This window comes from Elgaria multicarinata, chromosome 10, assembly GCF_023053635.1.
Source record: "Elgaria multicarinata webbii isolate HBS135686 ecotype San Diego chromosome 10, rElgMul1.1.pri, whole genome shotgun sequence".
In the NCBI taxonomy this organism is placed as follows: Eukaryota; Metazoa; Chordata; class Lepidosauria; order Squamata; family Anguidae; genus Elgaria; species Elgaria multicarinata.
In genome coordinates, this window is record NC_086180.1 from 12024377 (window position 1) to 12046239 (window position 21863).

Consider the following 21863-nt stretch of genomic DNA (forward strand, 5'->3'; position numbering starts at 1 on the left):
GGCAACAGGGGCCGCTCCAGATCCTGTATGCTGCTCATCCCAGTCTGAAGTCTCACTCACACAGATCTGGGTGTAACAGCTCTGAAGAGGTCCTGTCTTTGGAAGGAGAGCGGGGGAAACAGTGCTGACTCTAAGGAATGTGCAGTATTTTTTCAGCCTCAGGCCACAGTGACCTAGGAGTACTGCAAGCTGGGCACATGGAAAAGCAGTCCCTTGACGGCTTCACCCACTCACCCAGCTCACCCAATGGACTGAATGTGGTCTTCCCACTGACTGGATCGTGTGCTGAACGGGAGTATGCTGAAGCAATCAAAGGGTTGCTGCAATGCATATCCACTTAACCCTCGTCTCTGCATGATCTGAGGCTAGAACAGTGCTGCAAATTCCTAGGAGTCAGCGAGAAACAAGACCTATGCAGAGTTAAGGCAATATTTATATTCCGAGGCAGCGTTATTACATTCTTAGAAGCCAAGCACCTAGGATTCTTTTCCGTGAGCTGCATGAACTGCCTCTGCTAACCACTCTGTTAAGTCATTCGTCCATCTCTCCCAATTCCAGCTTCTACCTCTTGTCAGCAAGGCAGTGCTCACACATCACGAAGCCCTTCTCCATAGCCATAAGGACTAGAGACTTGCTTTTCTAAAACCTAGCCCCCTGAAATTCTCAGATTTCTGCAGAAAACAGTAAACTTCTCCGCATGTACAGCCGCTACGGAACACACAAACAATTCTATATCACAATAGATAAATAACTCTAAGGGCCCTTCCACACGCCGGAGGAGGAGGCGGCTGGGGAATCCGGGCGTGTCCTTGCCGCCGCCGCCACTGCCTCCCCGCCGGCCTCCTGCTGCCTGGGTAAGAGCGACCCGGGTCGGAGAGCTCGGCGGAGGCGGAAACCGAGCTCTCCGACCCGGGTCGCTCTTACCCAGGCAGCAGGAAGCCGGCGGGGAGGCGGCGGCGGCGGCAAGGACACGCCCGGATTCCCCAGCCGCCTCCTCCTCTGTCTCTTCTGGCTGTAGTGCACACTATCGTTTTGGGGTCGTACTTGGGGCGCATGCATGCGCCTTCAGTACGGCGTGTGGAAGGGCCCTAAGACCGTAGTTAGACCTAAGGTTTATCCCAGGATTGTCCTGGGGTCAAACCTGTTCATCTAAGTGCCGCACAGGGCATCAAGCGCTCAGGCAGGGACGAACCCGGGATGATCCTGGGATAAACCTTAGGTCTAGCTACGGCCTCAGTTGCAGAACAACCACAATGAAACTCCTTGTTGAGAAAAGCAACACAGAGCAAAGGCAGAGCTTCCCTTCCTATTGTGATAAGAATATTGTACGGAAGAATGTGTCCCGCCAACAATGAAATCAACAACCAAGATATTAACACTAAGCGGGGTTCCTAGTAGAGACGCATGCGGCAAATGATGCCAATGGAAGGTTCTTGTTGGAGATTTTGCTTCAAAATCCTTAGTATAGCTTATTTGTATCCAGGTATCTCAAAGGCAAAGCAATGAATATGTTAAAGAATATCTCTGCTCCAGGCCCTAGGTGTAGTTACAAGCAGTAGCCACTAAATGGCAGACGGTACTTACTCATGGCCTTTACGAATGAAGGAGATGAGACAATAAAGAAATGATACAACTGTATGGATTGAAAACCAGGCCACATTTATTAAATCTGATCAGAAAAGTGGGGTTCCCTGGGCGGCTATTCCCTTATGTACTCAGGCGCAACATTCTTTGCCTGCTGGATGTCCATTATAGAAGCGGTACCCCCAGGATTTCCCCATCTGGGGAAAATTGGGACATCCTCTATCACATCCCCCTGGGTCCATGACAGTACTTTACTCAATGGCCTTTCTGAACTCAGGCCCAACAACTTCTTTCCCTAGACCATGTAGAACTTTTCCACACGTATGGGTTCAATTCTTTAAAGATGTTTGGTGTTCTGCTGAACAAGCAACCAATATAACACAGCAACAACTTTAAGTCTGTTCTCTATTACGTGAATAATCTCTTCGGAAACTCTATACCCCTTCTCTGGCCTGCAGCAGCAGACAACAGTTCGTGACTAAGGTGTGCCGAGCAAAGATTGTAGTCAACAACAACATAACAACAATTTTATTGCAGTCAATAGACCATCCCAGCAAAAGTTACATACAAAAAGACTAAGCATACATTTAACTATTAAAAGGACAAGTAATCATAGAGGATCTAATAGAAATGGCCAAGTTCAAAAACTCAGCCACTTGCTCAGTGATTGACTTGTCTGAGCTCTGAAGTAATAGGGACATTAAGAATTCAGTTGGGTGACCAGAGGGGGATCTACACTACTGCTTTAAAGCGCTTTAAAGCACTTTGAAAACATTTTGAAAACTGTATGTGCAGTTTGTCCTGGGCCCCAACAGTTGTCAAAACTGTTATAAAGCGCTTTAAAGCACTTTAAATCAGTAGTGTAGATCCTGCCCAGGAAAAGATTGTAAAATGGGGTTCAGAAGATCATTCCTAGCTCCTTGATAAAATCGACAGAACAGTAAAACATGAAGTGAACATGACTGGCTGAATAGCTAGCTCAGCCTTCTCCAAGCTGTTTCCCCTACCCCACCCCCACTGTGGTGGACATCATGCCCCGGGGATGATGGGAGTTGAAGATCAACACATTTGAGGGTGGGGGGGAGGCTGAGCTAAAATAAAGCCAATGACTTTTTAATGTGTGCAGTAAAACAAAACATGATGCAAACACCCCTGCTTCAGAATGCAGGTTGGAATGCCCCCTTCCCTCCAGCCAGGCAAGAACTCCCTGTATGTGGAAGACTAGCATGTCAGGGAGGCAAGCCTCTCCTCAAAGTGGCGAAACGGCAAGAAACCGTGTAGAAGGAAAGATTTGCAAAAAGAGCTTCTCATCGGTTTGTCCTGACAGTATGGATATATTTCATACGGCCGTTGATCTGAGCAAGGCGGTGCAACTTGAGACCAAGATCACACACGCTAGCCAGATTTGAGGGAAATGTACCTCGCTGGGGAGCAACCTGTCAATTATGCCTAAACTCTGACCTGCTTCCTTATTACCGCCAAAGCACTTTGGAAGCTCCTCACCTTCGGCAATTCTTGTCTGGCAGGGCATGATCCAAGCTCTGATTTTACCTCTGCGGGTTTTTCCCCACCCTCATCCTGCAGGTAGATTTCTCGCTACGTGCAGAAGCAAAAAATTCTTTCCGCTTGGTATTTTTATTAAGATGTCCTGAGGGCATTTTTCTTTTCTTTTCTTTTTAAAAAAGAGATTTTTAAATCACCATTTGAATTGCCCACGACTCCAATGTTACATTCATCTTGGCACACACTACACAAGCGTCCTTTCTATGCTCTTAAGAAATAATTCCTGCACCATTTTCCAGAGCAGGAGAGATCACCCATCACAGGACACTGAACTGGAGGGACCATGGAGCTCCGGCTATTGGGCGGTATAGAAATGTAATAAATAAATAAATGATAAATAAATGGATATGATTCTGAAGGCCTTTTCTTAGGTTATTATGAAGAATACCGAGGAGCATTTTAAGGCACTATCCCTACACAGGAAATTATAAGCAGGCGTTTGACAGTTCATCTTAACTAGGAACACCACCAGGGAAATTGCGGCCTTCCAGATGTTGTTGGACTCCACCTCCCATCAGCCCCAGCCAGCATGGCCAATGGTCAAGAATGATGGGATCTGTACAACAACAACAACCACCTCTGGAAGTCCATAGAATTTCAACCCCTGTGCTACACAGAGAAGGGCCTTCTCTGCAGTGACACTCACCCTGTGGAATGACCGCCCCCTCTCAATGCTGGCATGTTTTCAGGTGTTTATTGAATTATCATATCTTTCCCTGCCCTGCAACCATGGTTTCCCCTGCCCCGCAACCATGAGCAATCTTTGAACAAACCTCGTGATACATGTGTGTGTGTGTGTGTGTGTTTAAGTTTAAATCCTTTTGTAAGCTGCTTTGGAGTTCGTTCAAATGAGAAGCAGCATATGAATATTGATCATCATCATCAAAGATTGATGATTATCAAGGGAATGTTTTTGAAGCTAAAATGTCTGTTTCTCCTGTTGCATACACAGCAGCAGCATTCAGAAGTGCCAGGGATAAAGAAAAAACTCCCTTAACCTCTTGGGAAAATGGCCCTAATCTCCCGATTCCTGCATGGTTCCACCTGTTGACCAATTGGATAATATTCCTTACCCGGTGCCATTAACCCCACTGATGCAACGTCTCCCATTTCAGGACACTTTATGCTGCTTGGTGAAGAAACCACGGTTTGCCCAGGTAAACATGCAAAGCATGGTGGCAAGGTGAGAATTTCAAAGTGGGCTTTCAGCCATGTGTCTGGAGATACACTGCTCCCCCTCACATGTTTACCTTTTTTATCCCAGCAAACCCTGGTGAAACACGCGTGCACTCACAGTACCACATAAATCAGATTCAGAACTCTTTAAAGGGGGAAATGGAAAGACAGTCATCTGTGGATAGAATCCATCTTGCTAGGCAGTCCTTGTCACAAAAACCTGGCCAAGGGGTTACTTTGATCTAAACGTTCTACCTCCAGTCATCATCACCATCATCATCTAGAAGTAGAAAGTCATGCACTGGGGGAGAAATGGTCTTCACACCTTGCCCTCCTAACATAGCCAAGCAAGGGGAAGTGCTGTAGTTCAGAAACAGAGCACATGTATGGCATGCAGAAGGTCCAAGGTTCGATCCCTGTCTTCTCCAGGTAGCGTGAGGGGGAGGGAATCCTGTCTGAAACCCTGGAGAGCTGCTGCTGCCAGTCAGTGTCGACGACACTGGGCTAGATGGACTGAAGGCAGCTTCCTATGTTCCTGGTGTTCACTAGGCCTTTAGTGTGGGAGAGGCCACAACCTCACCAGGCAACTGATTCCATTGTCTTACTGCTCTAACAGTCAGGAAGTTTTTCCAGCTGGACATCAGGAAAAACTTCCTGACTGTTAGAGCAGTACGACAATGGAATCAGTTGCCTGGTGAGATTGTGGGCTCTCCCACACTAGAGGCCTTCAAGAGGCAGCTGGACAACCTTCTGTCAGGGATGCTTTAGGGTGGATTCCTGCATTGAGCAGGGGGTTGGACTCGATGGCCTTGGAGGCCCCTTCCAACTCTGCTATTCTATGATTCTATCCCAGGTTCAAGCCCCGGCATCTGCAGGTGGGGCTACAAAGAACCCCTGTCAGGAAACTTGAGCCTCATCTACACTAAGCAGGATATTGCACCATGAAAGCGGTATGAAAGTGGTATATAGAAGCCAGGGGCCACACCAAGCAGGATATAGTGGAATAAAAGCGGTATATGTCAATGGGCCCCAACAGTTGTCAGGGCACTTCAATACCACTATAAAGAATAGTGTGGCGCCTGCCTCTTATATACCGCTTTCAAACCATTTTCATTGTGCAATATCCTGCTTGGTGTAGATTAGGCCCTGGAAAGCTGCTGCCAGACACTGTCGACAATATTGTTGGTTTTTTCCTGTTTGATAACTATATTGGTTTGATTTGTTACATTTATATCCTGCCTTTCCTCCAAGGAGCTCAAGGCAACTTACATGGGTCTCCCCCTCCTCTCCATTTTATCCTCACAAGAACCCTGTGAGGTAGGTTAGGCTGAGAGTCAGTGATTGGCTCAAACTCAACCAGTGAGCTTCATGGCCGAGCGGGGACTAGAACCTGGGTCTCCTGAGACCCAGTCCAACGCTCTAACCACTACACCACACTGGCCCTGAGCAAGATGGACCAAGGCTTTGACAAAGCATAAGACAAGGTCCCTATGTTCCTAAGAGAAGAGGCACACTGTCTCCGCACTGGAAGGTTTTGTCCTAGCCAAATAACAGAGCCTGCTAGTGGGAAGACTTTGAGGAATCAAACAGGAGAAGGGGGAGAATGCATTTTTCTAAAAAAAAAAATCTGAAACTGCTGCTTACCTTTATCTTATCATGAATGAAGATATTAAAGTAGACAGTTCTGCCAACGCCAAGGAGAAGGAGAAAGAGTCATCGAAAAGCCAAACACTTTGATGGAGTTGCTTTTTTGGCTGACAGATTTTGTGGGCTTGGCACAGTTAGCATTTTATTTAATGCTGGCACTGCAAGGTGCAGAATGGGTTTTGATTTTTTTTTTTTTTTTTTGTGAGACGTCCTTACAGCCATGGAACTTGCCATGGAGTTTTGCTGAAGGCGTAGAAATCCTGCCGACGTGACTCCCACTGGGGTCAATTTGGGTCACACAATCCTACCCAGCTCTGCAGCTTGAAAAAGTCCGTCCCCCCCACAAAACATCCTACAGAGAAGTGCGTGGAACAGAGCAAGTCCTGCTTAAAAACGATAATAAATAGTGCACTGCAGGGAAAAGAAGGAGCAAAATATGCTGCAACGAAAGGTCGCACACACAAATGACCCAATGGAGGAAATCAGGTCTGAAACAAAAAATGGATGTGGTTGTATTAAAACACAGCCATGAAAGGAAGGGGAACGTCCATGCTTTATAGAAGTATCATAGAATAGTAGAGTTGGAAGGGGCCTATAAGGCCATTGAGTCCAACCCCTTGCTCAATGCAGGAATCCACCCGAAAGCATACTTATTATCTCTTTCTTTCCAAGGAAGCATGCCATTAGCTGTTTCCCTTTACCTCTCCAGATGCATTCTGCTTTCTCTTAGCAATCCTATCTTGTGGCCAAGCTACATGTGACATGGGAGGCCCATGACTGGATCTTTGAACGTCTTTTTCTCTGCCTAGAAGCAGCTGTCCTAGGAGGAGGGCTTTCTCCGCTGTGGCACCCCAGTTGTGGAACGAGCTCCCCAGAGAGGTCCGCCTGGCGCCTACACTGTACTGCTTTTGTCGCCAGCTGAAGACCTTTTTATTCACTCAGTATTTTAATACTTAATTTTAACTTAAATTTAAATTTTACTGTTTTAACTCTGTATTTTAATCTTATATCAACTTTGCTGCGTGGTTTTATCCTGGTTGCGCTTTTTATACTGTATTTCGTAATTGTGTTTTAACCTGTTGGGTGTTTTACTGTGGTTTTAATTTTTGTGAACCACCCAGAGAGCTTTGCCTATTGGGCGGTATAAAAATGTAATAAATAAATAAATAAATAAATAAATAGGATGCACTATGGCAGTGGTTCCCAAAGTGGGCGGTACTGCCCCCTTGGGGGAGGTGGGATTGCATAGGGGGCGTTAAGAGGCAAGGGGGCGGCAGGGAGACGCTCGAGGTGGTCTTTTCCGTACCAGGAGTTTTGGTTACAGAAGGAAATTTCTGATCGCTTTGGAGAGTGGTTCAGAAGCTCCTGGTTGCATTTCCAACATCATATTTGGTGGAATGTGGTTTTAGCGTGGTCTGCCTACTTCTCTCCAAGCAAAGAAATCGACTCTAGATTACTAAACGTGGTGATTTACGACTCATGTTAAGTGACTTTAAACTAGACATTGGGAAACTGGTATCACTCCATCACATTAAGAATTTACAGAATACTGAGGTGCTCTATCTACCCTAGTTACTAAATGTGACATCTAATATTCTTGCTAAATGACTATCAGACTTTGAAAAGATGATATCACTGGATCAAGTTCATCAATTATGATTAATTGAATAAACTAAAAAAATGTCATTGGATTTTAAATAAATATTCAATTGTTATTGTTTTGAATTTTATTGTTATTATCTTCCTTAGTGGGTCGTTGAAAACTGCTATTCTGAATAATGATTTTTATAGGGTAGGGTAGGGGGGCACTGGGCATGAGTTTGTGAAATCAAGTGGGCGGTTACCTGAAAAGGTTTGGGAACCACTGCACTATGGTGATTCTAATTACATGTTGGGAAACTGAGCATAAATATCTATCAGTAAAATATACTTTAGATCAGCCTTCCTCAACCTGGGGCGCTCCAGATGTGTTGGACTGCACCTCCCAGAATGCCCCAGCCAGCCGAGCTGGCTGGGGCATTCTGGGAGTTGTAGTCCAACACATCTGGAGCACCCCAGGTTGAGGAAGGCTGCTTTAGATCAATAATTTTAATAAGGAATGAAAGGACTAACTATGCTGGGGGTCTTACAAAGGATTGAAAAAAATTGCCCCCATGGCTTCATTATTTCCAGACATTTTACATCTCTAGTCTTTCTGTAAAAGTGTTCTCATTATACAGTTTTTAGAAATCAATTTGGGGGAACAAAGTCTGGGTAAAAATATATGAATCTTTTGTCACCATCACAAGACAATTTGTTTTCATACTTTCTGCAGACATTACAAACACCCCCTGAAGAAGGCCACATAAACGAGAGGCAGCCTGAGACCTCCTCTTCCTTTTTGGGCAGCCCTTGGATGTTCACCCACCTTGCACCCACTGATCTGTACCACATACATGGCTTGCTAAATACACACACATGCATTTCTCCCCACCCCACCCCCCAAAATAAGAAGCACATTCCTCATCAACTGGTCCATTGTCAGATTTCCTGGTTATGTTTTAAGCTCTGGGACTTACTTATGAGATACACACACCCTTCGGTATCTGTGTGCATCTGTAACTTAACCATTAATAAATAACCAAGGAACTGGAAGGTCATTGAGGAAGTAAGAATGAGTGTATGTGTGTTTTTAAATTAACAAAGAACTGAAGAGGATCCAGGCTGCACTCTTTCACCCTTGACTTCTTTGTCAAGCAGGAAAGACAACATTTAAGGTGCTACGTTTCTTTCGACGGACACAAGGCTGCCTTTTCTGCCGCTCTTTGTACTCAAGGCACGATTTCTGTACAAGCCTGAGCACAGCAAACACTTCACAGGCTGTTTTATATTGCAACAGGCCATCGGTGCTGCTAGACCAGCTGTTGGCCATGTTGGCATGGGAGTGATAGGCATTGCAGTCCGACACATTTGGAGGGAGACAGGAGAAGGCTGTGCGATAGAGGTTGGAGACTCCGATGACACTGGGGCAGAGAATCCAGTCCAGCTTGTAGTCAGAACCACTCAGAACTCCACACCTTGGGTAGCTTCTTCAAAGTTTTGACTGAAACCCGGAGCGGATTCACCACCCCACTGACATCAGAGCCACCAGCCTCCATTAGTGGTGCTAGACATTCATCTCCAACTAAAGGGTTGCAGCCTGACCTGAGATGGGTCACACCAGTGCCACCTCCAACACACACATACATGTTTTGTTTTTTAAATCATCATCATCATCATCATCTTGACATGGGCCACCAAATGCATGTTTTGGGCTAAAAGGGGCTGCCAGTTCTGAAAAGGCTGAAGACTATTTTGACTGGTGGTGATTCTCCAGGTTCTCAGGCACAGGTCTTTCGCAACACCTGCTACATGAATCATTTCACTGGAGATGCTAGGGCTTGATCCTTTGACCATCCGCGCCAAAAACATAAGCAACACCACTGAAAAACAGCCTTTCTTAGCATGCAGCAGCCTTCAAATCTTGCCATATTAGATTACGGGCATGGCATTTGGACATCTTTCGCAATCTGAGAAACTCCCAGGATTTTGCTCCATCGAAACGTGTCTGTTATAAAATCCTAGGCCAGTGGAGCAAATCAGCATTTCAATTAATTTTGACTTTGGAAGTTGGGCAGATCTTGTAGAAATGGGGGTATTTAAGCACTACTTCTTGCTTTCTCATCCTAAGAAAGGGCTGAAACAATGACATAATTCTATATACTTCAAAATGAGCACAGAATTATCTGCAATAGTGTGAATGTTAAAGTTTGAGGTCCTCGAGGAGCTTTCAGAATATGAATCCCATGTTCTGCCCATAAAAAAAGGGAAAGCAAACAAGATACCGTATTTTCCGGCGTATAAGACGACTGGGCATATAAGACGACCCCCAACTTTTGAGAAGATCTTCCTGGGTTAAAAAGTCATCTTATACTGGGCGTATAAGACGACCCCCAACTTTTGAGAAGATTTTCCTGGGTTAAAAAGTAGTCTTATACGCCAGAAAATACAGTATTTTTAAGTCAAGATTTGCAGCATGCAATTTCTGTACACGTAAAGAAGGGAATTCTATGTCAGGGACAGCCTGCAGTTAAACAGAAAAAGACAGAACATCGCATTATTAGCAGGCACAGGACTGCCACTTAAACCAGTAGCCTGCCCTAAGTTAACCTCGTCCCCTCTGTAATGTGTAGCATAATTTGCCTCATGTTCTCATTGCCATTATAAGTGTTTCTCAGCTGATGTGGAACATGGGTGGGGTAATACACAGCATGATGTCATGAGGATGAGGTAGAAGTTCTAGTTTACATGGGGGCTGAGAGAATCAACACATCACTGCTGTTTTTGGCAGCAGAACTACACTTTACAGTGTTAGATAAATGGGTGACACACACTTCCACCTTGAGTATATGAGTTTACTTATGATTAGTAATTGTGATTTTATCCCCAAAAGGACTGCGGGACAGTGTACATAAAATCACCTAAAACAGCACAATAAAAACAGCACATATACAATATAATTAAGAACAACTTAAAATCTAAATGTCAAACAGTAATATCGAGAAGCATAGAAGTATTTCAACCAGCCTAACATTTAGGGAGATGAATTCTCTGCAAATATTAAGACAACTTGTGCATAACGAGACCAAAAAGCATTTCTTCTAACATGTCTTTCCTCTCCTTCGTATGATTCCTTTAAGTCATTTCTTAACATTATCCCAGCTTTTAAATTCACCACAATATAGTTTTGAAAGTCCTGTTCTGTAATGGTTTTATTACAATCATTTTAATATGTTTTTTTTTAAAAAAGCATCTGCCTTTTTACTGCAGACCTAGTGACTTAAGTATATTTTCAGGATTATGTAACAGATGAGGTAGAAGCAAAAAAGGGATAAAATAATATTTACCTTCAAGATAGGAGCCATGAAGACTGAGATGCCTGTCAGGATGAACACAATCACTCCAGTCACTCTCTGCTCCCTGAAAACAAACCCAGTGATTACTAGACCAGTTCCTAATTGAAGGCATTTTCTGTGATATGGAAGATATTGAGTTGCACTCTCAAAGCATTTGCAACCCAAACGTTAACATTATTGAAAAAGGACGCTCATGTCCGCTTCACCATGTAAAGTAAGTTGTGTGAATAGCCCTTTATGTCCGTCATCTTGAGGAATTTTTTAAATGAACCTGTGCGTGACCTGCTAATGTCCATCTCAAAGCTACCCAAAGTGATTGTCATACAGGTAGTTAAAAAGACAGTGTGAAATAAATAGTGCCATGTATGCTTTTATCTGTACGCCGCCCTGAGATCTTATTGATATAGGGCGGGATATAAATGTTTTAAATAAATAAATAAATAAATAAATAAATAAAATTTGTCGGCCTGTAGAAGCCAAAAGATTTAGCAAAGCATCCATAGAATATCGCTGCGTTCAGACAACACGATAGTCAACGGTAGAGTAATAATAAACTTGAAAGTTGTTTATCTAGGGCAGCCTTCCTCAACCGGGGCGCTCCAGATGCGTTGGACTGCATCTCCCAGAATGCCCCAGCCTGGCTGGGGCATTCTGGGAGTTGTAGTCCAACACATCTGGAGTGCCCCAGGTTGAGGAAGGCTGATCTAGGGGGTACTCCCCACACAACATGATAATATTCAACTGTGATGTGGATAAGGAACAGCGTTGAGTTGAATATTAGTTCACGCCCTCTCTCCCCCCCTCAGTCCTCCTGCTAGTATCCCATCAGCCGTTGCTGACGAAAATCTATCCTGTCAGCTGGACTAGAGCAGTAGCTGCCTCTTTGACTGCTCTTGCCTTGCGACTCTGTGGCTGAGGAAATAACCAACGCTGCCTTCCACATAACACAACAACCAATGGTGGTTCAAATAGCCAACTCTGCACAGTGTTGGTTATTTCGGCCAAATAACTAACTGTTGGTTATAAAACTCCCTCCACACAACACGATAACCCATGTTGGGTTAAATAATCAACCGTCGACTATTTCAACCACCATTAGTTATCGTGTTGTCTGAACCCAGGCTATGTGAGAATACACTTTTCAGCTCTTTCTAGTTTCTCCTCAGAACTTGCTTTTTCCTAGGGCCTTCTTTAGGATCTCACTATGAAAAGGTCCCACACATGGTTAGCTTTAGCAAGGTTTCTGCCTTGTGTGCCTTCAAACCAGGTCCTTGGCCCAGATATGGCTGCATGAACAAGCTCTCATTTTGGGGTTGCCATACAGACTCAGCCTTAGACATTTCCTTGACTTGGGTCGTAATGTTAAAATGTGCCCCCTACTTCCACACTAGAACCTACATTTTATCAGGCCAGCCGCCACTCCTTCAACAGCCCAAGCTGTCCCTTCAGCTTGGTTCAAACAAAACTGGAGAATATCCAAAATAGCCCAAGGGAATGAAGAAACGCAGTTTGACGATGTTGAAAAAATATAAATCATTTTATTCTTCAAAGTAGCCCAACGCATTTCAGCCCTATATCTCAGCCCTTTCCAAACTGAATCCTACAACTAGAAACAAACCTTTCAGGCATCTCTGCAGGCATTTTTTTAAAAAAACAACAGACCCCGGGAGGCAGCTCATTTATTTGATAAAGGGCCGAAATGTGCTGTGCTATTTGAAAGAATAGAACGATTTGTATTTTTTCAACATCATCTGACTTCGGGCTCATCTACACCAAGAAGGATATTCCACTACGAAAGTGGTATGAAAGCAGTATATAAAAGGCAGGAGCCACACTACAGCCTTATAGCAGTATTGAAGTGCACTGACAACTGGTGGGGCCCATTGTCACATCTACACTAAGCAGGATATAGCACTGTGAAAGCGGTATGAAAGAGGTATATGGTATGTGTCAATGGGTCCCAACAGTTGTCAGTGCACTTCAATACCACTATAAAGCAGTAGTGTGGCTCCTGCCTTTTATATACCATTTTCATAGTGGTATATAAAAGACTTCTCATGTGAAGCAGAGTGGTAAGCGGCAGTTTCTGCAGCCGAAACTCTCCCCACAGCCTGAGTTCGATCCCAGTGGAAGCTGGTTCTCAGACAGACAGCTCAGGCCTTCTATCCTTCTGAGGTCGGTAAAATGAGTACCCAGCTAGCTGGGGGAAAGGTAACTGTGACTGGGGAAGGCAATGGCAAACCACCCCTCTACAAAGTCTGCCAAGAAAACGTCAGCAAAAGCAGGCGTCCCTCTAGGAGTCAGCAATGACTCAAGTGCTTGCACGAGAGGTTCCTTTCCTTTTCCTTTCATAGTGGAATATACTGCTTGGTGTAGTTGAGCCCTTCATCTCTTCTCGATCCTCCCAGGGCCGGGATCTCTTCTCAATCCTCCCAGAGTGCAGGACACAGAATAATGGGCTCAAGTTAAAGGAAGCCAGATTCCAGCTGGACATCAGGAAAAACTTCCTGGCTGTTAGAGCAGTACGACAAGGGAACCAGTTACCTAGGGAGGTTGTGGGCTCTCCCACACTAGAGGCATTCAAGAGGCAGCTGGACAACCATCTGTCAGGGATGCTTTAGGGTGGATTCCTGCATTGAGCAGGGGGTTGGACTCGATGGCCTTGTAGGCCCCTTCCAACTCCCCTATTCTATGATTCTATGATTCATTTCCTTCAGCTTCATAAGCTGTAGGTTCTGGTGTGGAAGAAGCGGGGACACATTTTAACAATACAACCAGGTCACAGAAATCTCTAAGCACTGGTAGCGGCTGTCTAGGGTCTTGGGCACAGAAGAGTATGTCTCATCAGTTGCTACCTGCTCTTTTGCGCTGCGTGCAAAACACGTGCGCATAGCTGTATGCAAAGCATGAACTAGGTTTCCTTCCAGTGCCTGTGGGAGGCTTAGGCCGTGGATGCTGGGGCCACTGTAGGCAGCTCCCTGGGTTGCCTGCTGGTGCCAAGACTGGCCCTGTGGGCATACCTGACTCCCAGGAACTTGGGTTGCTCGCCAGGTGCTGATGTCTCCGTCTCCATCTTTAAGCTGTCAATGTGCGCAATGGAGATCACAGTAGCAGCAACGTACCAGGGCAGGCCCATGAAGGAGCATATGATCATCAGCACGGCCACCAAGAAAAGATCCAAATGGTAGCCAGCACCTTTCTGCAAAGGTGAGATGGGGGGGAAAAGCTGTTTGTTTGTTTGATTATTTTACTTATTTACAAAATTTGTATACTGCTCCATATGTGAAACAGATTCATGAGCAGTGAATATAAGAATTAACAATACTAAAATTATACTCCCCCCCCCTCCAAAAAAAGCCCACCCCACATTGCCAATAAAAACCATGGCTGTCAGTCAAGCAATGCTTCCTGGAACAAAGCTGTTTTCAGGAGGTGCTGGAACCAACACAGTGTTGGTGCCTGCCTGACCTCCAAAGGCAGAGTGTTCCATCGAAAGGGGGCCACCACATTGAAGGCTCTTCTCTGGGTGGACTCCACTTGGGCCAAAGGTCTGTGTGGAACCACCAGGAGCATGCCCCCGGTGAGGGTGTTTTGTTTACAAGCCACCCAGAATCCATGGGTTGTTTTAGCATTCGGGGGGGGGGGGCTTGCAAATAACCATGACAACAAGCCATCCTCACTGGGTTCGCATGAGACAGCAAGCCGTGCTGGTGAGATTAATTATGCACTCCTCGTGGTTCCTGCAGCAGGGGTTATAAAGCCACTTGCCCTTATTTCCCCCGCTGTGATTGTGCAAACTGGGCTGTAGAATGAATGCTACTCTAAGTGAGGAGCACAGCTAAAGCACGAATTTATCTCCAGCCTTCAATTTGCAGAGCAATTCAGGTCCATCCAAAGGCAAAGGATAAAATTCAGGATGACAGATAAAATTCTGCAAGTAAGAAAAGTCTTCAAAATAGCTTATGAAAGCCTGAGGCAGCTTTTCTGCAAACCTTAAAAGAATCCAATTAACACCAAGATTTGCTTTCCCCACCCGCCTCGAAAAAACATTCCCTATAGGTTAGCGAGCGGCGCTCTCACTTCTGTTCACACTTTTGGTGCCATTTCAAACACACACATACACATACAACACGCCTTCGTTTGATGCACCTTTTTAAAAAATCAAAATTACGCCCCCAATTGATCAAATCACATGCTAAGGAGGAAAACAACAGCTCAACACTGTGTTGTTTCGGTGCAAATAGAAAGGGTAAATGTTTCATGGCAGAACTGAGTTTCAGAAACAAGTAAGAAAACAGTTCCAAAGAAAAGCAGCAATATTTCTCGTACTGAATGTGGTGCAAGTATATTTGGTAATCTTCCCGATACAGTACTAACTGGAGAAAGGCTATAGTTGAAAAGAGAGATTTAAGTGAGTTTGAAAGAGAGAGAGGCATTGCTTCTCATGGTAGACACACATTCCCTTTGTCTAAGTGCCATTCCTGGTCCAGCAGTTTCACAAACAATACCCAAACCCGCACAACCTGTTCATGAGGTGAAAGAGGGAGGGAGGGAGGGAGGGCCATCGATCCTTCAAACTGCCTACAGCTCTCCAAAAGAGAGCCATCGTCTGCCTCAAGCCAATATCTACCCAGCAATAACGGGCATGTCTTGAAAAAATATTTTTACTGGAAATAAAACTGCCACGATTATACGCCCCTTGCACAAATCTATGTTGCGGTCACACATCAAATACAGTGCGCCGTTCTGGTCACCACACCTAAAAACAGGACACTGTAGAATTGGAAAACGTGCAGAAAAGGGCAACTAAAACGATCAAACGGTTGGAGGATCTCCCCTGTGAGGGAAGGTTACAACATCTGGGTTTGTTTGGCTTAGGAAAAAAGGCGGGAAAGGGAGGCATGAGAGAGGTGTACAAAATTATGCATGGTGGGGAGGATGTGGATAGGGAGACATTTTTCTCCCTCTCTCAAAATACGACAACCCAAAGGGGTCATCCCACGAAGCTGATTGACGGGAGATCCAGGACAAATAAAAGGTAGGGCTTCTCTGCACAGTGCATAGTTAAAGTATGGAATTGACTTCCATAAGATGTGGGGATGATCACCACTTTTTTGTTGTTTATTCGTTCAGTCGCTTCCGACTCTTCGTGACTTCATGGACCAGCCCACGCCAGAGCTTTCTGTCGGCCGTTGCCACCCCTAGCTCTCCCAAGGTCAAGTCTGTCACCTCCAGAATATCATCCATCTATCTTGCCCTTGGTCGGCCCCTCTTCCTTTTGCCTTCCACTTTCCCTAGCATCAGCCTCTTCTCCAGGGTATCCTGTCTTCTCATTATGTGGCCAAAGTACTTCAGTTTTGCCTTTAACACCATTCCCTCAAGTGAGCAGTCTGGCTTTATTTCCTGGAGTATGGACTGGTTTGATCTTCGTGCAGTCCAAGGCACTCTCAGAATTTTCCTCCAACACCACAGTTCAAAAGCGTCTATCTTCCGTCGCTCAGCTTTCCTTATGGTCCAGCTCTCGCAGCCATAGGTTACTACGGGGAATACCATTGCTTTAACTATGCGGACCTTTGTTGTCAGTGTGGTGTCTCTGCTCTTAACTATTTTATCAAGATTTGTCATTGCTCTCCTCCCAAGAAGTAAACGTCTTCTGATTTCCTGGCTGCAGTCAGCGTCTGCAGTAATCTTTGCGCCCAGAAATACAAAGTCTGTCATTGGAGAAATTCATGGAGGACAAAGCTATCAATGGCTATTAGTCCTGATGGCTATATGCTACCTCCAGTATCAGAGGCAGGATGCCTATCTACACCAGTTGCTGGGGAACATGGGTAGGAGAGTACTGTTGTACTCATGTACTGCTAATGAGTTTCCCGTGGGCAGCTGGTTGGCCACCGTGTGAACAGAATGCTGGACTAGATGGACCGTTAATCTGATCCAGCATGGCGCTTCTTATGTTACATATGTTCTTATTTGTGAACCGCCCAGGGAGCTTCGGCTATTGGGCAGTATAAAAATGCAATAAATAAATAAATAAATAAATGTCCTCACCTCACTTTTCAGTTAAGCTCCGCATACTGCAGTTAAAGCAACTTGAAAGAACTGGAGAATATTCCCTTTCCTCACATACGTACGAAGTGCATTTCCCATAACCGAGAAAAGGGTACGTAAGAGCCATGCTGGATCAGCCCAAAGGCCAATCTAGTCCAGAATTTTGGTCACACGTTGACCAAACAGCTGCCTGTGGGAAGCCTAGAAGTAGGAACATGGCACTCTGCAAGAAATGGCATGCTCCCATTCTTGTCCCCAGAAACTGCTATACAGAGAAGCATAGTGCCTCTGATACTGGAGTTAATATGTAGCCATCAAGTCTAGAAGTCACTGATAAGAACATAAGACGAGCCATGCTAGGTGTACCAAGGGTCCACCTAGTCTAGCACTCTGTTCACACAATACTGTTACTTGCATGCAAAATTGCCTGGGTTCCACACACACAAACACGGATCTCTTGTTTCTCTTGGGTCTGTAGAGGCAGCAGCTTTACTGACAAGGACTTCCCAAGACAACAGTCCACAACATTCCCTGACTGCTGTTGGCCCTGTAACACTAAACGGCAATGCACCATGGGAAAATCTTCAAGGATGTCACTATGCTCAACATCTAAAAGTCCTCCTCCAAGTTCCTACTCCAAGGGAAGCTCGGAGGATGGCAACAAGGGAGAGGGCCTTTTCAGTGGTGGCCCCCCAATTATGGAATGATCTCCCCAACGAGGCTCACCTGGCGCCAACATTGCTACCTTTTCGGCGCCAGGTCAAGACTTTTTTCTTCTCCAAGGCAGTAAACATGCTGAGTTTTTAACTGATCCCAGAATAGTTGTTTTAAATGGATATTGTTGTTTTTATGCCTTTGATAGTTTTACATTTTTGCATATTTGTTTTTAATGTTCACTGTTTTTAACTTTTGTAAACCGCCCAGACAGCTTCAGCTATGGGGCGGTCCCGCCCCCTCCGCCACTCCCATCGCTGTGCCAGGGCCCTGCCTCACCCTTTGCCTGACTACTCTTTCCAGCTATCAACAGCAGATACGAGATGCCAGCAGGGTTGGTTAGCAGGCTAAGGGAACTCTGACGCAAAGTGAGATCTGAGCTGTGACTGATGTGGCATAGCCAATGGGCTGCAAAAACAGCTATCATTATATTTGGCTTCCAGGCGCTTTCCGTGTACATGCGTAGTTTGTCCACCAAACATTCACATGCACCTGCAGTTTAGATAGGGGAGGTTGTCAAATTGCACAACAGCTGGCTCTGTGAAGCAACGTAGATGCCAAGATGATAAAACAGCACTTTTGGAAAGCAAATATTACATATATGATTCACTCAACTGCAAAACTATGAGGAACTGAGAACCTGGTGGTGAGCAAATACTCTGATTACCCAGCACACCATGACCTGTTCTCACTGAAGGGGTAACCTTCTGTCTCAGTTGTACATTTCAGACTGCAAGCAGGGGCCCACATGACTGAATGCTTCCATTTGAAGAAGAAGAAAACATCTCTGGTCCTAGACAACTACCATGTTAAGGAGAAGACCAGGCTAGATGCAGTGGAGGCTGGTGGCTCCAATCTCGGTGGGGTGGTGAATCCATCATGGCTCTCAGTCAGAACCAGTCAGAACTCTAAAGGTGCAAAGCATTAGCTCATCCAAGAACTCTAAAGGACTGGTTCTGACTCAAGCCCAGAGCGGATTCACCACCCTACTGACCTCAGAGCCACCAGCCTCCAGGGTCTAGACCCCTTCTTTCTGCATAGAGCAATAGTTTTAAGATGGAAGAACATTCAATCATTTGAGTCCCTCTCTGCATTCTGAAGCACTATTTGTTTATGATTTATTTATTTTAAAAGCTTTATACGCTGCCTTTTAGGGTAGCATACAAGGAAAGCCATTGAGAGGTCCAGGAAAATCTATAGGGTTGCACTTTCCCCATCCGTTCTCGGGCAGAAGTCATTCACTGGGGTGACCACGGCTGTTTTTATACCCATAAGGGATCTGAAACTGGTTTGGAAAAACCAATGCTGTCCGGAGTGGGGAAACCAGCACACACTCCAATACTTTGCCCAAGAATAGAAGATTGGACACTGGGTAGTAATTATCACAAACATAAGGAAAATGGAGAATGACTATAATACTAAAAGTGGCAACTTTGGCCAACAGAGCTATCCCTATAGCCACTACTAATATATTATAATAGATTAGCTTAGTTCTGCTCCTGTAAGAACTTGAAGAAAAGCTGACATTAACCATGAACATACTCCCAGCTGGTATCCAAATGTCTGCTTCATTTTGGATAAAGAAGCCAACAGCAGTTGCCTCAATAGCTTTGGGTAGCAAGGTAGGACTGGGGAAATGGCCAACAGCAGCCTTTTGGGGGCCAAAAGAGATTGGCAAACTGTGTACACCAAATACGTGAAGGGAACAGAAAGATCCATCTGTCGCATGGCCACGTGAGCTCAATTCATGGGCTGAAAACACATGGAGATGGTTCAGGAGGGCTCCTGGCTGCCACACCTCGGATCTGGCACACGGAATGTGCAGAAACCAACTCTCCTTTCATTGTGGAATAGTGACATGAGAAGCATGATGGCCGTTCACATTGCCAATGCATTCCGGCTATAGAAGGTGCAGGAGTTGTCCCTGGGATGGAGCTGGCTACAATTTTCAGCCACCTTTGGGTCCTGGTGCACCTTTTTCTCCGGTGGATGTGGGACCAGATCCCTATCCATGCCATAATCAGCCCACATGGAGGCTTGAATAAGCTCCTCTACCCCACTAAACTTTTTTTTAAAAAACTATGCAGATGCTGGAATAAGATAAACAAGGAGTAAAACATTCATTGCAAAAGAAATAAAGACTGGTGGAGTCCAAAAACATATTTCCTACCAGGCGTATCAGTTGTCTGGGCAGTGTTTCCTGACCCAAAGCCAAGACAAAGGCCCTGCTTATTGCTTTAGAAAACATTTCTAACTCTTCTTCTTGGGGTCAAACTAGATGTGGCCATGGAAGCCACATTTGTTTATTCACATGTCTGCCCCATTCATGTATAAAGCAAGGGGCGGGTTGGGGGCTGAAATTAAACCAGAGGGGTGTGTGGATGAGGGGAGCTGAACCCTAGGACTCCTTCTCTCCCTGCTGTCCATTGCCACGGGCACTTTTCTCCTAGCTTTGTTCACTGCTGCAGTCAGAGCCAAAGCAAAGCAAAACGGCATCTGGGTAATCAATCTCAAGGAGGCCAGACAGGGAAAAATCCAACTCTCTTCAATGCACTTCCCTTTTGATATGAACATCAGAACATACCCATCCTCTGTATGAGAACAGGTCGACCACATTATTATACGAACACGGCTTCTGCCGTCATGCCTACTTCATTGCATTGCGCTATTTCATGTTTGCGAGAACTTTGATATTGGGCAGCCTATATAAATCCTGCAAATGAACAGATGAATGAAACACGTTGGCCTTTAATGCCAGATGTGCCAAAATCTGCTTCACAGCATGATCTTAATTTAGAAGCACCCAAGGGTGAACAGACGCCTCCAACTTGGGCGTGAACCACTTACTTTGTACCTAATGCAGCAGACACCTAACTGTTCACTCCGGCAACTCTCTTGACACACCTCCATCATCTGAACCATTTTTTTTCAAAAGCAGTTTACGATGACATTTGATTGTATGATGTGTCTGGATTAACCACTAAGAACCTCTTTGATCTGCTGCATGAACTTACCAACACGGCCTAACGGCAAGGCCAACCCTAGACAGCACCTAGGAGGAAAAGTGTGTCAGCCTAGGCTGTAACCCTAAGTGCATTGCTTTAAGCAACAGACTGATCCTAAAGACCACATCAAAACACATTACCCATGGATTTTCAGACTTCCCTCTGAACACTTACACAACGGACTTTGTGGGATTCTTTAAATTCTGCCATTAAGGCTTGCCCCATCCCTGTTCCGGTCTAATGAAAGCAGTTACCAACCTTGAGTTTGTGCTCTTTCCGGTTGACAATAACAGCTGTGATCTGCTGGTCCATGAAGATGAGGATTGTCACCAGCAGCGCAGGGATGGCAGCTGCCATGTACACCCACCAGGGGTTCCCTCCGAAAGGTGGGACGAACCAGCCTCTGTGTGGGCTTGTTGGCTTTGTGGGCAAAGAGATGGAAACGAGCATCAGCAAAACACAGCAAAAACTTCTTTAAAAAAACACAGAAACATCAAAGTCCACAAAGAAAAAAAACACAGACTTTTCAGGAGCCAGGGAAAAGAATACCCAACCAATAGGAACCACTTGCCAATTCTTTACTTGTTGAAAAAATTTAAAACTGCTCCACATGAAGAAATATCAGAGCAGTGTGTAGAGGAAATTAAACCCCAACATACAAAAAAAAAAATTGCAGTAAAAATGAACAGATCAATAAAACAGTGGCTAGAATTTACTCATCAGTCAGAAAATGTTCGCCTGAAAAGTCTTCAGCAAACGCCAACCACCAACGTAAATGCATGCCCAATCTCAGTTGGAAGGCTGGGAGCCCCCACAGTAAAGGCCCTACTCTTGGTGGTTTCCAAAGAGATCTCTGACCCTTGTGTGACCACCAAGAGTGTCTCTTTAGAAGACATAAGTGAGTGGACACGATAAGGGAGAAAGCACGTCTTCTCCCTACGATGCCTTAGAGAAAAAGGTTTGGGGTGGGCATGCAAAGGGAGTGAAGAGAAGCTCAGAAACCCACAGTGCAAAGAAGAACCACAGCACTTCGCTACTAAGTTAGGAGCACTTGGCTAATGTGTTTTAGCCTCTTGGCCTGATTCATATGTAGCTCTGTAATGTGGCTGCCATTTCAATGCGTCTGCTCCACCACAACCACCACCACCAATGATAATATTGGCCAGTTGTAGGGATGGGCAAACAAGCA

At 45.2% G+C, this 21863-nt stretch overlaps 1 protein-coding gene across 2 annotated transcripts in view; it reads right to left on the bottom strand.

The window, feature by feature from the left end:
* The window catches only part of SLC4A4 (solute carrier family 4 member 4), a 241183-nt gene that overhangs the window by 17269 nt on the left and 202051 nt on the right, over positions 1 to 21863 (bottom strand). For both annotated transcript variants that reach the window (XM_063135204.1, XM_063135203.1), the window contains exons 18-20: positions 20933 to 21094; positions 13925 to 14103; positions 10896 to 10968 (exon numbers count right to left, since the gene is read on the bottom strand). In XM_063135204.1, coding sequence (XP_062991274.1) covers positions 10896 to 10968; positions 13925 to 14103; positions 20933 to 21094 — 414 coding nt within the window. The remainder of the gene's footprint in view (positions 1 to 10895; positions 10969 to 13924; positions 14104 to 20932; positions 21095 to 21863) is intronic.